A 16,239-nucleotide genomic window follows, 5' to 3' on the forward strand; every position below is an offset into this window, starting at 1 on the left:
GCACATTAAGTCTTCCTCAGAAAGCTCTCTATCTGTTGGAGTGGCATTTGGCCACAAGACAACTTGACATGCAACAACTTAAATGAGGCAGGTGTTTATTTTCCCCATGTCGCCACATGTCCTGAGATTGGTAGTTGGGGGCTGTTTTGATGGTTCATTATGTCATTGGAACCCTGAACTCCTCCTGTCTTCTTATTGCATCATCCTTAGCTTGTAGTTTTTGTTTTTGTGTTTTTGAGACGGGGTCTTGCTCTGTTGCCCAGGCTGGAGTACAGTAACACAATCATAGCTCACTGCAACCTCAACCACCCAGGCTCAAGTGATCCTCCTGCTTCAGGCTCCTGAGTAGCTGGTACTACAGGTGTGCACCACCACGCCCAGCTAATTTTTTTTTTTATTTTTAGTAGAGACAAGATCTCCCTTTGTTTCCCAGGCTGGTCTCAAACTCCTGGGCTCAAGCAATCCTCCCACCTCAGCCTCCCTAAGTATTAGGATTATAGGCATGAGTCACTACACCTGGCCTTTTTCTGTTTTGGGGTTTGTTTTGTTTTTTGAAGAAACAGGGTCTTGCTCTGTCATCCAGGCTGGAGTGCAGTGACACAATCATAGCTCACTGTGACTTTGAACTCTTGGGTCCAATGGATCCTTCTGCCTCATCCTCCAGAATAGCTAGGACTACCGGCATGCATCACCACTCCCAGCCAACTTTTTAATTTTTTGTAGAGATGAGATCTCACTATACTGCGTAGGCTCTTGAACTCCTGGCCTCAAGCAATCCTCGTGCCTCAGCCTCCTAAAACGTTGGGATTGCAAGTGTGAGCCACTGTGCCCGGCCTAGCCTGTGGCTTTTACCCTCATGATTGTAAGGTACTGCTGTGCCTTTAGCCAATTGCATCCTTGTTTGACACAGAAAAATGAGGGAAAGATGAGGACTAAAGTTGGAAAGGGCTTTTCTGTGGAGGCTGCTTTTAGCCCACTTTCCTGGAATCCCTGCCCAGTGACTTTTGCCTATCTCCAAGGCTAGAATGATATCACCTGGCCATCTCTGACTGCTGGGGAGAAAGCCTTTTTAGCTAGGTGTGTCACTTTCCCTGATAAAAGTGTAGGTCACTTAGCAAGGAAGGAAGGGAGACTGGACGTTGGGCAGGCAGCCGGCAGCGTCTGCCATCATCTCTGGCTGGCATGCCAACACTGATCCTGACAGCCTGCTCTGAGGTCATGAGAGTCAAGCACTGATGTTTATATTACCCTAATGAAAAAATAAGATGCAAATTTGTGAGGAGTCCACGAGTAGCTATGACTAAGATAAATTTGTCTCTCCTCTGGGTTTTAGTTGAAAGCAAAAGAATATATGTAATTGTGTGCTTTAAAAGCCAGCCATATATAACATTAAATCTTAGAACACTGCACGGCTTGTGTTCAAAGTAAGAATTAATGTTAAATAATTTTATTACCAGCAGATGAAATTAATTCATATAATTAAGGGCTAGGAAACACTCAGGATAAGCCAGTTTGATTAGGGCAATACTTAGTAATCATTAAAGGGCACTTAAGAATTTGGATTTGTAAAAGCATTGAATTTATGCTTAAAATAGCTACAACTGCAGGGTTGTACTCAGCACTTAAAATGTAGAATTTTATTTATTTTTCCTGACTTGGAGGTCTTCTTAGGCACACATATATATAGCTGGTGCTCTAATCTCATGCTTCTCAGCTCTCCGTGTGCCTTAGAATTGCCAGGGGAGCTTTAAAAATATTGATGCGAGTCCTGGTGCAGATATTTTGATTTGTTGGGTTGGAGACCGTCTTCTAAATGAGAAGCAATGAGGCAGTGCACTCAGGTGGGGCAGTGGGGCTGCCTGGGAGAGGACAGTTTTGAGAACAATTGAAGACGGCACCATCCAGTAGAACTTTCTGCAGTGAAGAAAATGTTCTACTCGCACTGCCCAGCGTGGTCCACAAGTCACAGGTACTGTGGATCATTTGAAATGTGGCTAGTGTGAGGAACTAAACGTTTGTTAGTTTAATTGGATGGCTACATGTAGCTCGTGATCACCTTATTGGACAGCACAAATGTAAGAAGTGGAATCAGCTAGCTCTGCTCACCTAGGAGTATGGAGGAGAGGGAGGCTGAGCATAACCTCAGAGTTTCTACAGCAGTTATGCTTCTGGTATAGGGAACAGAGTGGGGGTGAGGAGGCTCGTGGTGATTACATGAGGGCTTCAGAAGTGACTAGCATGTGGTGTGGGGCCCGGCCTATTGCAGATGCTCAGTCCCTGTTGATTATTTTAATGAGCCGTGGGCAGGATTCAGCTCCCGTGTGATATTTGTTTAGTATAAAGACAGTCTAAAGTTATTTCTGAAAATAGTATTTTCTTCCTCTTAAATCTTTTTTCCTTTTCTCTTTTTAAAAATCAGGTATCAAATTGTAGTGGAAATAATCCAGGCGACTACAATCAGCAGTTTTCCCCAACTGAAGAGGCACAAAGGTAGGAGCGGGTTTGTTTTCTTCAGGTCCGCATCTGCAAGGGCAGCCTGAGCCCCGGGCTTCTCCCTCCTGTCAGGTCTTTGGCAAATAGGAGCTTTTCTGGCTCACATTTAAATATTTCAATTTATTAGAACAATACTATTACAGTATTAGAGAAGTAAATATAATTTCATCCTAACAAAAACTTTTGTTTGTACTTCTATATTCCTGTATAAACTTTATTCAGCTGCAGTCATAATTTTTAGAAGGTTAGAATCATTCAGTATGTAATGTATCTGTTCTGTTTTTAAATGAAACATGATTACATAATTCTTTTTCACATATTGAAATTTAATATTTCTATCTTGAAACATAATCTTGATGGTCATTTAAATGACTCCAATAAGTTGAGGTTTCATAATTTACTTAATCTTTTCCTTTATTTTCCTTTTTAAAGCATTTTTTAAAGGAATTATAAAATCTTTTTCCTTTATTTAAGCATCGGATTGCTAATAGTTTTTTCTGTCTTTCCACTCTTGTGTTGTAGTTTTGTTGGGGGGCGGGGAGGGTGGCATATATATATATACACACATACACACACACACACACACACACACACACACACACACACATATACACATATATATATGTATTGCTCTATCTTTTTCTTCCTGTTTGTTTCTCTTCCAGTGAAGTAAGATTCTTTCCTAGGCAGGATACCGAAGAATGATTAAGGTGTGAGGATGGCTCTCAACTCCCTTGTAGTTTGCCTGATGCTAGAATGTTCCCCCTTGCATATACAAAGGTAGAGAATGTGTAAAATCTAGAGTGCAGAGCAGGTCTTGCTTTGCAGCTGAGGGGCAGCAAACACGGCTTCCACCTGGAAGAACAGACATTCCACAAAAACCTCCAGGCCTGCTCCAGTCTCTGCCAAGGAGAGGAAGTAGAGTGCTAAAAGAACAGGGAGGAGTTGGGCCAAAGACATTAAAGCATGCTTTCAGGTTTCTCATCAGCACACAAAAGCAAAGGAAGCTCGGGCTGGGGACTTGGACCTGGACTCGCTCCCTGAGCCTGACAGAAGGTAGGAGCAAGTAGAAAGCAAATACAGGTATAGACTATGAAGAGGCACTGATTCCTCAGCTCAGCCTGTAAGGAAGCCTGTGCAAGTATGTCCATTCAGCAGTGTTTACTGAGCACCTACTGAGTGGTAATGATACGCTAGTAAACAAAGCCAAACCTCTGCATTCTGATTCCCCAAACTAGGCTGGGAGGAAGTTAGACAATCACCAGAAAATATGTGGTGATTTCAGACGGTCACAGGTTCCTTGGAGAAAAACAAAGCTGGGATGTGGGGAGCCCTGGTAGGGAGCGCTGGTTCTGCTGCAGGGGAGGCTAATTCTGCATTCAGTTAGTGAGTTGGGGAAGACCTCACTCAGATGGTGGGCTTTGAGCAGTGATTTGGAAGCCTTGGGGTATCTGGAGAAGGGCAGGTGCCAAATCCTGATGCAGAAACTTGCAGGGTTTATGGAAACTGATGGGGCTGAAGAAAGGGAGAGAAGCCAAACACGAGCTCAGAGAGGCGGCAGGGAACCCAGTCACAAGGGCCTGACTGGTACTGCGGGGACTTGGGATTTTACTCTGAATGAGGACGTCTTTAAATGGGCTTTTGAGCTAAGGAGACTTGATCTGATGAATTGCTACAAGAGCGTGGACTCTGTTCCTCTCCTTTTTATCATTGTTCTTGCAGAGAAGATGCTTCACTTCCAGATAGATGGGTAACTGTTTGAAAGAGAACACTGCAGAGGCATGCCCTCTTGCCACTGTAATCTTCTTTAGTGCCCCTCTTTGAGTTCAGTCAGCAAAATACCTTTCTTATTTTGTTATTCCATTTAGTTCGCTAGGGCTGCCATTAAAAAGTGCAAGCTGGGTGGTTTTAACAACAGAAATTAATTTTCTCACAGTTTTGGAGGCTGGAATCCCAAGACCAAGGTGTCAGCAAGGTAGTTCCTTCTGAGAGCAGTGAGGAAGGACCTGCTCCAGGCCTCTCCCTGTCTGCAGATGGCCATCTTCTCCCTGTGTCTTCACATTGTCCTTTTGTACCTGTCTTTCCTTCATGTCTACATTTTCTGTTCTTACAAGGATACCAGTCATATTGCATTGGGGCCCACCTAATGACTGCATTTTAACTTGATTGACTTGGCAGACTCTGTCTCCAACTAAGGTCACATCCTAAGGTACTTGACGTTAGTACTTCAGCATCTGAATTTATTTTGGGAGTGCGGGAAGGACACGATTCAGCCCGTAACAGTTATGTTATAGACATTCTCAGTGATGCTTGATTCTTTCGTGTCTGTGTTTTCCGTTTAAGCTGTCCTTGCAACTCTTTTGGGTATCCCGGCTTCCTTCTGTGATTTAAGCACTGAGGAAAAGACAAACAAACTGAGCACTCTTGGGGCCTTGGAGCCATTTTGCCTGGGACAGAAAACATTGAATACTGGTTTCATTGCTTCTCTGAGGTTACTGGTTAGCAGTGATTGTCACCTCCGGCCTCTGTGTCCGCATAGTATAATGCTGCAGTGACTTTAATCTTCCTGCTTTTTGCACAGTTAAACTGCTTAGATAAACTCTTACTTGCTTTGTGCTTAATACAAAATTTTAGCATGAGAATGTGTGTACATGTTTATATATAAGGACAAAGTAACTGGCAAGAATTTAGTCTTAATATGGTATATTCTGGTTGAATTTTAATTATAACTGAAGCGTTTGGTTTATTGTAAGTATTAGTTTCTCTCTGCCCAAAATGATCAAAAAGGTCAGAATCTAGTTTAAAGAGAATGTATTCAAGTTCAGAAGTTGAGGACTACAGACAGGGACACACTGCCAGGTTGCCTTGAGTGCTGCATAGAACAAAAGAGAGGCTCACGTTTTTAAAGAGAAAACACAAATCAGGAAAGGGGGCAATTACAAATGTTGTCAGGAATTCTCATGGGTTTACAGAAACAACATTGGTTAGTGCTTGGCTGTACATAGTTAAACTGTAATGTGTATGACATTTTATGACTGCCTGGCGTTAGTCGAGAGCCTGAATAGAAGTGGCTTCAAGAAGTAATTATTTAGCTCATGGGGAAGTGTGACATGACCTCTGTTACATTCTAAATGCCTTTCTGGCCCTGGTCATTTAAAGGAGCTCACATTCCTTAGAAAAAACGTTTTTCTTTTGGGGAGAAGAGGGTTAATTATGGCGAAATAAACCTAACAAAATTGACCATTTTTAAGTGTACAGTTCTGTGGCATTAATTACTTCCATACTGTTCTGTAGCCATCATTACCACCCATCTCCAGAACTTTTCATCTTCCCAAACTGAAACTTCATACCCGTTAAACAATAACTCCGCCTTCCCCGCTCCCCTCAGCCCATGGCAACCACCATTCTACTTTCTGTGTCTCTGAATTTGACAGGTCTATGTACCTCGTGTAAGTAGAATCATACAATATTTAAAAGGTTCTTCTGTCTCAATTCCTAGAGCTGCCATGGCAAAGTACCACAAACTGTCTGGCACAAACAACAAAAATGTATTATCTCACCGTTTTGGAGGCAAGAAGTCTAAAACCAAGGCTGTGGCAGGGCCACGCTGCTTCTGAGCGCGCCGCGGGAGTCTTCCGTGTCTGTGTGTTAGCTTTCCATGTTGCTGGCAATCCTTGGTGTTCCCCGGCCTGGAGGTGTATCACTGCAATCCCTGCCTCAGTCGTCACGTGATATTTTTCTCTGGCTTTGCATCTCTCTTTTCTTAAAAGGGGTGCTAGTCATATTGGATCGGGGCCCACCCTGATTAAGCATGACTTTATCTTAACTTGATCACATCGGCAAAGACCCCATTTCCGAATAAGATAGCTTTAGTAGGTATGTTGGGGTTAGGATTTCAACGTATCTTTTTGGGAGCACAATTCAACCCACTGCATTTTAACTGGCAAGTTCAAGTATAGCATTTAGTTCCCTTTTTTGTGTGTGAAAATGCTGGAAATATTTCTTTTTAGCAAGCTTTCTGACCACATTAAGAATTTCTGCCTTTTCTCCTTTTGGGTTAATTCTGGTATCAGTATTTAGCTTTTTCTACATTAGTCCCTTTTATGACTATAATAGGGTTCAAAGTTAGGAAAACACGCTTTGGCAAAAAGTAGACTAGCTAGAACAGTGTAGGTAATTCCAGCCACCACGTGCCTCCGTGTCCAGAACAAGACAGGTTCCATGGAGGAACTGTGTAGGTAATTCCAGCCACCACGTGCCTCCGTGTCCAGAACAAGACAGGTTCCATGGAGGAACTGTGTAGGTAATTCCAGCCACCACGTGCCTCCGTGTCCAGAACAAGACAAGCTCCATGGAGGAACTGTGTAGGTAATTCCAGCCACCACGTGCCTCCGTGTCCAGAACAAGACAGGTTCCATGGAGGAACTGTATAGGTAATTCCAGCCACCACGTGCCTCCGTGTCCAGAACAAGACAGGCTCCTTGGAGGAACTGTATAGGTAATTCCAGCCACCACGTGCCTCCGTGTCCAGGACAAGACAGGTTCCATGGAGGAACTGTGTAGGTAATTCCAGCCACTGTGTGCCTCCGTGTCCAGGACAAGACAGGTTCCATGGAGGAACTGTATAGGTAATTCCAGCCACCACGTGCCTCCGTGTCCAGAACAAGACAGGCTCCATGGAGGAACTGTATAGGTAATTCCAGCCACCACGTGCCTCCGTGTCCAGAACAAGACAGGTTCCTTGGAGGAACTGTATAGGTAATTCCAGCCACCACGTGCCTCCGTGTCCAGAACAAGACAGGTTCCATGGAGTCAGTGCTCTGGCAAATGGTGCCGGTCCAGTAAGAAAGAAGGGAAGCACAGTGACGAGGGGAAAAAAGTAAATTGGACTTCTTTAAAAATGAAGAACTTGGCTGAGTGTAGTGACTCTTCTATAATCCCAGCAGTTTGTGGGGACCAAGGAGGGAGGACTACTAGAGGACAGCAGTTTGTTTGTTTGTTTCAGACAGAGTTGCACTCTTGTCACCCAGGCTGGAGTACAATGACGCAGTCTCGGCTCACTGCAATCTCCACCTCCCAGGTTCAAGCGATTCTCCTGCGTCAGCCTCCCAAGTAGCTGGGATTACAGGCACCCACCACCATGCCCGGCTAATTTTTTTGTATTTGTAGTAGAGGTGAGGTTTCACCATGCTGGCCAGGCTGGTTTTGAACTCCCGACCTCAGGTGATCCTCCTACCTCCACCTCCCAAAATGCTGGGATTACAGGCGTGAGCCACCGTGCCCGGACATGGACGGGAGTTTTGAGGCCAGCCTGGGCAACACAGCAAGACCTTGTCTCTACAAAAAAAATTTTAAAAAATTATCCAGGCATGGTGGTGCACACCTGTAGGCCCACTTGCTGGGGAGGTTGAGCTGGGAGGATTGCTTGAGCCCAGGAGGTCAAGGCTACAATGAGCTGTGATCATCCCACTGTACTCCAGCCTGGGTGACACAGCCAGACCCCATCTCAAAAATAAGAAATAAATGAAAAACTTATGTTTGTCAAGGGACATTATCAAGAAAATGAAAGGACAACTCACAGAATGGAGGAAAAATATTTGCAAATCATGTATCTGATAAAGAGGTTGTATCTATAATATGTAAAGAACTCTTATAACTCAGTAATCAAAAGAGCGATAACCCAGTTGAAACTAACACAAGACATCACTTCATACCTTCTAGGGTAGCTAAAATGAAAGAGATAAGAACTGTTGGTGAGGATATGGAGAAATTGGAAAGCTTTCACATTGCTGTTGGAAATGGAAAATAGAAGACAATTTGGCAGTTCCTCAAAATTTTAAACATAGAATTACCGTGTGACCTAGCATTTCTACTCCTAGGTGTATACCCAAGAGAAATGAATTTGAATCTCCACAAAAAACTGGAATGTTTATAGTAGCATAATTTATAATAGACAAAAATTGGAAACAACCAAGTCACCATCAATAATGGATAAACAAAATGTGGTATATCTAGACAATGGAGTATTATTCAACAATAAAAAGGAATAAACTTTGAAAACCTTATGCCAAGTGAAAGAAACTAGAAGCAATAGGGCACATATTGCATGATTTCATTTATATGAAATGTCCAGAATAGGCACATCTATAGACAGAAAGCAGGTCACTTTCCAGTGTATGTTGCTAAGATGTTTTGATGTAATATTTACATTATATTTTTATTTATTTATTTTTTGAGACAGAGTCTCACTCTGTAGCCCAGGCTGGAGTGCAGTGGCGCGATCTCGGCTCACTGCAAGCTCCACCTCCCGGGTTCATACTGTTCTCCTGCGTCAGCCTCCCCAGTAGCTGGGACTACAGGCGCCCGCCACTACGGCTGGCTAATTTTTTTTTTTTTTTAATTTTTAGTAGAGACGGGGTTTTGTTGTGTTAGCCAGGATAGTCTCGATCTTCTGACCTCGTGATCCACCTGCCTTGGCCTCCCAAAGTGCTGGGATTACAGACATGAGCCACTGCGTCTGGCCCATATTCATAATTTTATAGTAATGAAAACATTTCAAAATAGTGCCATGAGGGATTGCAGCACTAACAGAGTTAGAAAAACAATGTAAAACACAATTGTTTATAAACAGAAAATGAAAAAATAGACAAATGATGAAGACTTTAAAAAATATCTTTGGAGTATTCCAACTAGGAGGCTGATGCACCAAGTAGGAATAAGGTATTGAAATCTAGGACCTGGATAATGCTAGTGAAAAGGAAGGGATTGATAAGGAAGATCATGAAGGACAACAGCATGCTTAGCGACTCGCGGAAGATGGAACAAAGGATCCAAGACAATGATAGTGCCAGTGCGATCTGCTGACTTTACAGAGGAGGGAACAGCGGTCAGTTAGTCTAAATCACTTTGATCAAAAGGAGTAAGCATCAAGCACGCATAAATGCAGCTCAAAACACTTTGCTCAGCGAGGTCATCCCTTCTAGTCAATGTGTCCCATTCCTGCAGGTTGATGAGATCAAGTTTGGGGTATAAAAGAAAAAGCCTTAGCACAGGAATTTGGGGGCTTGGTTCAAGTTCAGTTGTGCTGCTAGCTTCCTGATGGAATCTGCACAAGTCATTTTATTTCTCCAGGACTCAATGTTTTTCCCCTTTAGATTGAGTGCTCTAGATAATCATAAAGGGTTCTCAGTGAAGATATTGAAAGAGTCAGGGGTTACGTAGGGGTTTGGTCTCGGACATCCTGGATTTGGGGCAAGAGGGGCATAGGAAAGTCCTCATTTGGCATTTCTAAGCTGGGATTCATGCTGTGGAGAGAGAACAACCGTGAAGAGAAATATTTGGAAGTTACCATTATAGAGACAGTAGTTAATAGTCTTCTGTTTCTGCTCTTTCCAGGTCAAGTATCAGTAAAGCTGATGCTGCTGCATTATTAGAGCAGAACAATGTATTAACAATCTGAAGTGACTTCCGCTAATTCATTACACCATCTGTTGTCTCCCCATTAAAATTCATATGTAGGTGCTTTCAATTTTAAATAAGTTATAATTTAAGTGCAGATACTTTTTCTAAGGAAAAATAAGAACAAATTTAGCATTCCTCCTTGTCGTTTTCCTTTTAACTCAGTATGAGTAACTTATTGGATGTTACGGGAAGTCAGTCTTGTATTTCTGTGATCTTTGGAGTTTTGATGTATGGTTGGCAAATAAAAGTCTAATTTATAGAATGCTTCTAGACAGCTGCATTAAAAATAGCTATGTCATTGTTTCTCAGATTGACCCTCCCTTTAATTTATTTCAATAAGAATGTGTTTCCGCCCCTCCCATAAAAGTCATTAAAGGTAAATTTTTAGCATTAAAAAATCTCCCCAAAATATAATTATTGAGTTGTTTTTGAAGATCTTTGCATTTTGGAGGTAGTGTGATCTAGTGAAAATCAGACAAAGAACCGGAGAAAAGTTAGTCGTAAGTAATTTTGTTTCCAATGTTCTTTCTCCTTATTGCTGCATTCTTTTTTACAAGTGGGAAACTGAGGAAGTTTAAAAGAAGAATGAACAGATGGACGATCCTAGGAATGTTTAGTATTCTACCTAGAGATGGGATCTCTATTTGTGAATGTAGTGTATATTAATACACACAATATATAAATATGGTTTTGTTCCACATAAAGATGTTTCTGGTGAGTCTTTTTTTTTTGGAGACAGGGTCTGGCTTTGTCACCACACTGAAGTGCATTGGTGCAATCACAGCTCACTGCAGCCTTGACCTCCCGGATTCAAGCAATCGCTTCCCGGGTAGCTGGGATGACAGGTGCACACCACCGCGTCCAGCTAGTTTTTGTATTTTTGTAGAGATGGGTTTCACCACATTGCTTTTATAACCAACTCTACTCGCCCTCTCTCCCCCAGGAGAACTTCAGTCCTCATAGACTCTAACACCGGCATTTTATACAAATAAAGCTGACGTCCAGGGATGTCAAACAACTTACCTGGTTTGAATAGAACTAGTTAGTCACACACTAATCCGACACAAATCCAGAACTTGAGCCCAAGTCTCCTGAGTTTCGTCCTGGGCTCCTGCTCACAGCAAACATTGTACGGGGTCAGATCTGAGTTCTCAAATTTGCTCAACTCACAGTGCCGATTTGGGAACAGGGTTCTGCTTGTAATTTTATATGTGGATTTAATTGCTATATTATTCCTTTAAAAACATATTGCAAGCCTGTTGGAGGGCCTTAAACCAACGGGAGTGCTAGGAGTTCCAGCACCGAGACATTAAAGGAAGGCAGGGCAGGGCACGCAGTGGGCACACCCTGGTCGGGCTGCACAAAGTCCGTATGTCTCTGTACTCTTCTCCATCATAAAGTGAGTGGTGCCGCCATCAACTCCTGTACGATTTCTGCTATTCCTCGAATATACTCTCCACTGAAGTGGAGTGACACGTTAGACTATGAAATCTCAGGTGTTTAGTGTGATAAGAGAAGCCCATTTGTTCTTTCAAAAAAGGACATACCAGCCTCAGGTGGAAAAGTAAGGCAAATATTTTTTTGAGTTCCTTAGCAACTATTGAGGTGATTTCTAGATAATTTTGAAGAAGTTTGTGATGATTGGTAACTACTGAGAATTGCTGCCGGCTTTGTGTTAAGAGGTCAAGTACCATTTCTCACTTCGAATCTTGACTAGTCCCTAAGTAAATATATACGTGTTTCTTGAACCCTTCTGTCAAGAGGATTTAGTAAAACTTCTATTTACTTATTTATATTTTAGAGACATAGTCTCACTCTGTCGCCCAGGCTGGAACATAGAGATGTGATCATAGCTCACTGTGACTTCAAACTCCTGGCTTTAGTGATCACGGCTCACTGCAGCCTCAACCTCCTGGGCTCAAGTGATCCTTCTGCCTCAGCCTCCTGAGTAGCTAGGACTACAGGTGCATGCCACCAAGCCTGGCTAATTTTTAAACTTTTATTTTTTTGAGATGGAATTTTGCTGTTGTTGCCCAGACTGGAGTGCAATGGCGCGATCTCGGCTCACCGCAACCTCCGCCTCCCAGGTTCAAGCTATTCTCCCACCTCAGCCTCCTGAGTAGCTGGAATTACAGGCATGCGCCACCACGCCTGGCTAATTTTGTATTTTTAGTAGAGAAGTGGTTTCTCCATGTTGGCCAGACTGGTCTCCAACACCCGACCTCAGGTGATCTGCCCACCTCGGCCTCCTGAAGTGCTGGGATTACAGGCATGAGCCACCACATCTGGCCTATTTTTTTTTTTTAGAGAGACAGAGTCTTGCTGTGTTGCCCAGGCAGGTTTTAAACTCCTGTCCTCAAGCCATCCTCCCACTTCAGCCCTGCACAGTGCTGGTATTACAGGCATGAGCCACCACATCCAATCTAAAACTTTTATTTGGATGTACAAGAAAGATTCAAAAGCTGGTTAATCTGTCAGTGCACATACAGTTGAGGATTGGAGAACCAACATTTTCTAGGGAGGAAGTCTCTGCTCCACACCTCAATTGCCTGCATTTCACAGGGAGACCTGAGCATCCTGGGCAGAGGAGAGAAGGGAGCCCATGTTGAGGAGTGAGGGAAGGGGAAGGAGGGTGTGGCCTTGTCCTCTGTTTGCTCTAACCTCCTTGTTAGAGCAGCAGGCTGTACCTCTGTATCAGCACTACTTAGTGGGGCCAGGTGGAGGGTAGGAGGTGGCAGTTTTGCTCCCCAGGGGACATATGACAGTAGTCTGGAGACATTTTTGGTTGTCATCTCTGGGGGAAGGGATGCTACTGGCATCTAGTGGTAGGGGCCAGGGATGCTGTTAAACATCCTGCCAATACACAGGATAGCCCCCCACAGCTAAGAACTATCCTGCCCAAATGTCAGTAGTGCCGAGGTTGAGAAACCCTGCCCTGTATTATCCATTAAATCCCTCAGTGAGTCTGCTGAGGATGCTGCCATTATGATATGCCCTGGAACATGGTAGCATGTTATGAGGGAAGGAAAATATTCTACTGTTGGTGTTTTTCTTTTTTGATACCTGAAAACCACAGTGGTGCCATTTTAATCCAGTTGTACTATTTCTGGAGTCATCAGTTTGCACTTTAAGTTACTTTGCTGTCTGCTGCCTTATTAGAAATCGCATCTAACACTTGTCGTTAGATGTTGGTGTTTTTGTTTTACTGCAAGCCACTTCACTTGCTTAAGGAAGAATTATATCATGGGCAGGGGATTTATAGCGAAAAGCATTTCTGTGATGTTATTCAAAGTCTGTTGTAACGTCTTTGTAGCCAAAAGAGTTTAATGTCTAATCTAAATGTCTTTTTCATTAAATGAACCCAAATTCACCCATTTCCTTTTGCTCTGATCTCGGTAGAACCTAGACTATCTAGAAGGAAAAACAGTAAATGTTTGAACTAATTGCTTTGGAATATTACAGGTTAGTGCAAAAGTAATCGCGTTTTTTGCCATTAAAAGTAATGGCAAAACCCGTGATTGCTTTTGCACCAACCTAACATCATGTGTGTGTTCATCTTGGCACCAGTTTAAAGACCCCCTGCCATCCAGTGTTTCGCTGGCCACTTCTTTTTAAAGCTAGATTAAATGTTGTGTGATTAACCCAGTTTCTAACAATGCACAGTTTTACTACTTAAGACTCTACAGAGAAACAGCCACGTAACACTGGCGTGAGCTGGGTCACGGGGTGTTGTCACACACCCGCTCGCCTATACTTTTCTTGACGTGAATATTTCTTGGATGAATGGGTTTTAAGGCCACAAAGAAATGTATTCATCTGCATCACTGGATTTACAAGGATTTTAGCATGCCAGCAGCATGGGATGCATGAGCTCTACGTTAGTCCTTTGGCTCTGAATGTGGCAAAAATAAACAGAACCGTCTAAGCAACAAGCTGCTGTTGCATTTGTTAGCTACAAGCTTTGTGATGAGACAGTGGCATTGTGTTGCCCATCAGCAAACAGAGCGCATTCCCGTGAGCAAGCCACATTCAAGCAGAGCACCAGAACATTCTTCCCAGCCTTGCAGCTGGGTTTTAGGGAAAGGTTTTTCTCTTTCTCACTTGTCTTTGGAATTTTCTTCTGGGTTTTGTCCTTTTAGAAAGGCTTTTTAAACTTTGGGTAAAAGAACGTAGAGGTTGATAAATGGGTGTCAGTTTCCTGTGTGTGTCTCTCTCTCTTTATTAACATGTTTTAACCCCAAATTAAAATTGAGGTCTAGGTTTGTTTTACAAATAAGAGGCAACTTGAGCCCCGAAATTTTTAGAGTAACGTAAACATTATACACAAACTATGAAGTTTAAGGGTATATATTTAAAAAGTAAAGTTTTGTTGAAAAATTAAGTCTTCCAAGCATGTATTTCCTTGGATACACCCACAAAACAACTTACTTTGCAATAGACTAATTTTGGGGCAAACTACATTTACCTTCATCCTCCCACAAAGGAGTCTCTGAAATACTATTTTTTTCCTGTTGAGAGAAATGCTAAATTAGTGAGTATTTAGGCAGGTCCTGTCTGTTGGCCAAGCATAACACAAGTTCAGAAACCATTATTGAAGTAAATGAAAAGGGGATGAAAAGATATCTGATAATACCTGACAGATCACCTTGAACAAGGCCATGTATTGACCTGAGGCCTGCCTGTGGCCCTTTGTGTTCAGTACAAGAAAAGCTGCTTCTGATAAAACTGTTTTATGGTACCGTGTCTTAAGTTTTTCCAGCTCATTTGTGCAGCCTCCCTGAGTACTATGTTATGCATTTGCACATTTGACTAAGTGGGACTTGAGAGCGGTAATGACCATCCTAGGGAACCGGATGGAGGTCTCCAGCTGGGAGGATGTGCAAACCATTACTTAGACTGCTCTCAGGGAAACCAAGAGACAAAACGCAAATGCTCTTTTATCATTGGTAGTTTCAAATCTAGGCGAGGTATGTGCTGACTCACCTCCAGAGAGGATGCTTTCACCTGCCCAGATATGTAGTTACCATGCCTAGGGAGAAACATTCTGTTTCTCTAGCGGTCCTCTGGGCCCTGAGCATTCCTGGCAGTCCTGCTGAGCGCCTCTGCTTTGCATGAGAGATTCCGCACTTGCCCCCTTTCCTCAGGCCTCTGATCACTCAGTCTCACCCCCTCACTCCACACAGACGACCTTGCTCTCTACTTGCACACAACTAAATCCATATGAAGGGAACTGCTCTGGCATCTAGCCATGTCTGCAGACTTCCTCATATCCAATGTCCACCTGCTCTGCCTTCCATGTTACTGCAGGGGAGGAGGTGGCCTTTCTCCAAAGCTGGTCTCTGATCTCTTCACCTGTCTTCTGGATACCATTCCTTGTCTGTCACCTTTCTCAACTTCTATTTATTTATTTATTTTGCTCTGCTGCTCAAGCTGGAGTACAGGATCATCACTCACTGCAGCCTCAAATTCCTGGGCTCAAGTGAACCTCCCTCCTCAGCCTCCTGACTATCTGGGACTACAGACACGCACTGCCACACCTAGCTAAGTTTTTAAAAAACTTTTTGTGGAGATGGGTTTTGTTATCTTGCCCACGCTGGTCCCAAGCACCTGCCCTCAAGTGACCCTGCTGCCTCAGCCTCCCAAAGTGCTGGGATTACAGGTGAGAGCCACCATGCCTGGCCACACCTCTCTTTACTTTTTACTGATTTCTTCTCATCAGCATTAAAACCAGCTCAATTCTGTCTCACTTAAAACAAAAACATCCTTCCCTCACCCCAGCCCTTGCCTTTAGGTATATATACACAGCCAGCCTGTTCTCCACAAGGTGTAATGCTCAATGTTTAGTCATTTTTAAAAAAATTAATTTTGTATGAGTATTTTGCTTTTGCTTTAAATGATATGTCAACTTAAGGAAACAAACCATTGTTACTGGTTTTAAATTTAAAAAAATATTTGCTTGAGGTGGCATAACTTGTAAGTAACAGAGCCAGGATTCTAACCTAACTCTGATTGCAGGCTCTTCTGAAAGCTTTCCACTGGATTTGACCTGGGGTCCCTAGTGATCTTGGCAACAGCAGATTTGGTGGAGGGTGGGTTAGAAGCCAGATGGGAGTCCTTGAAGAGTAGGAGTTGAGGATGCTCACCCTCTTTCTTTCCTCCTCAGCCCCAAATTCTAGAAAGAACACAATACCTGATACATATTAGCAAAATTAGCATTTAAGAGTTCATTGATCCATTCAACTTCTGATTAATGAGTATCTCCTGTGCTGCCAGGCACTGTTGTAG

The 16,239-nt window shown here is 43.0% G+C and overlaps 1 protein-coding gene across 11 annotated transcripts in view; it reads left to right on the forward strand.

Moving 5' to 3' along the window:
* Positions 1–16,239, forward strand: part of SNX25 (sorting nexin 25) — a 138,255-nt gene that overhangs the window by 69,109 nt on the left and 52,907 nt on the right. For all 11 annotated transcript variants that reach the window (XR_012435279.1, XR_012435280.1, XM_045391913.2 and 8 more), the window contains one exon: positions 2,420–2,490. Coding sequence is in view for 8 of the 11 variants with exons in the window: in XM_045391913.2 (XP_045247848.2) it covers positions 2,420–2,490 (71 nt within the window). In the remaining 3 variants the exon portion in view is untranslated. The remainder of the gene's footprint in view (positions 1–2,419; positions 2,491–16,239) is intronic.

Source organism: Macaca fascicularis, chromosome 5, assembly GCF_037993035.2.
Source record: "Macaca fascicularis isolate 582-1 chromosome 5, T2T-MFA8v1.1".
In the NCBI taxonomy this organism is placed as follows: domain Eukaryota; kingdom Metazoa; phylum Chordata; class Mammalia; order Primates; family Cercopithecidae; genus Macaca; species Macaca fascicularis.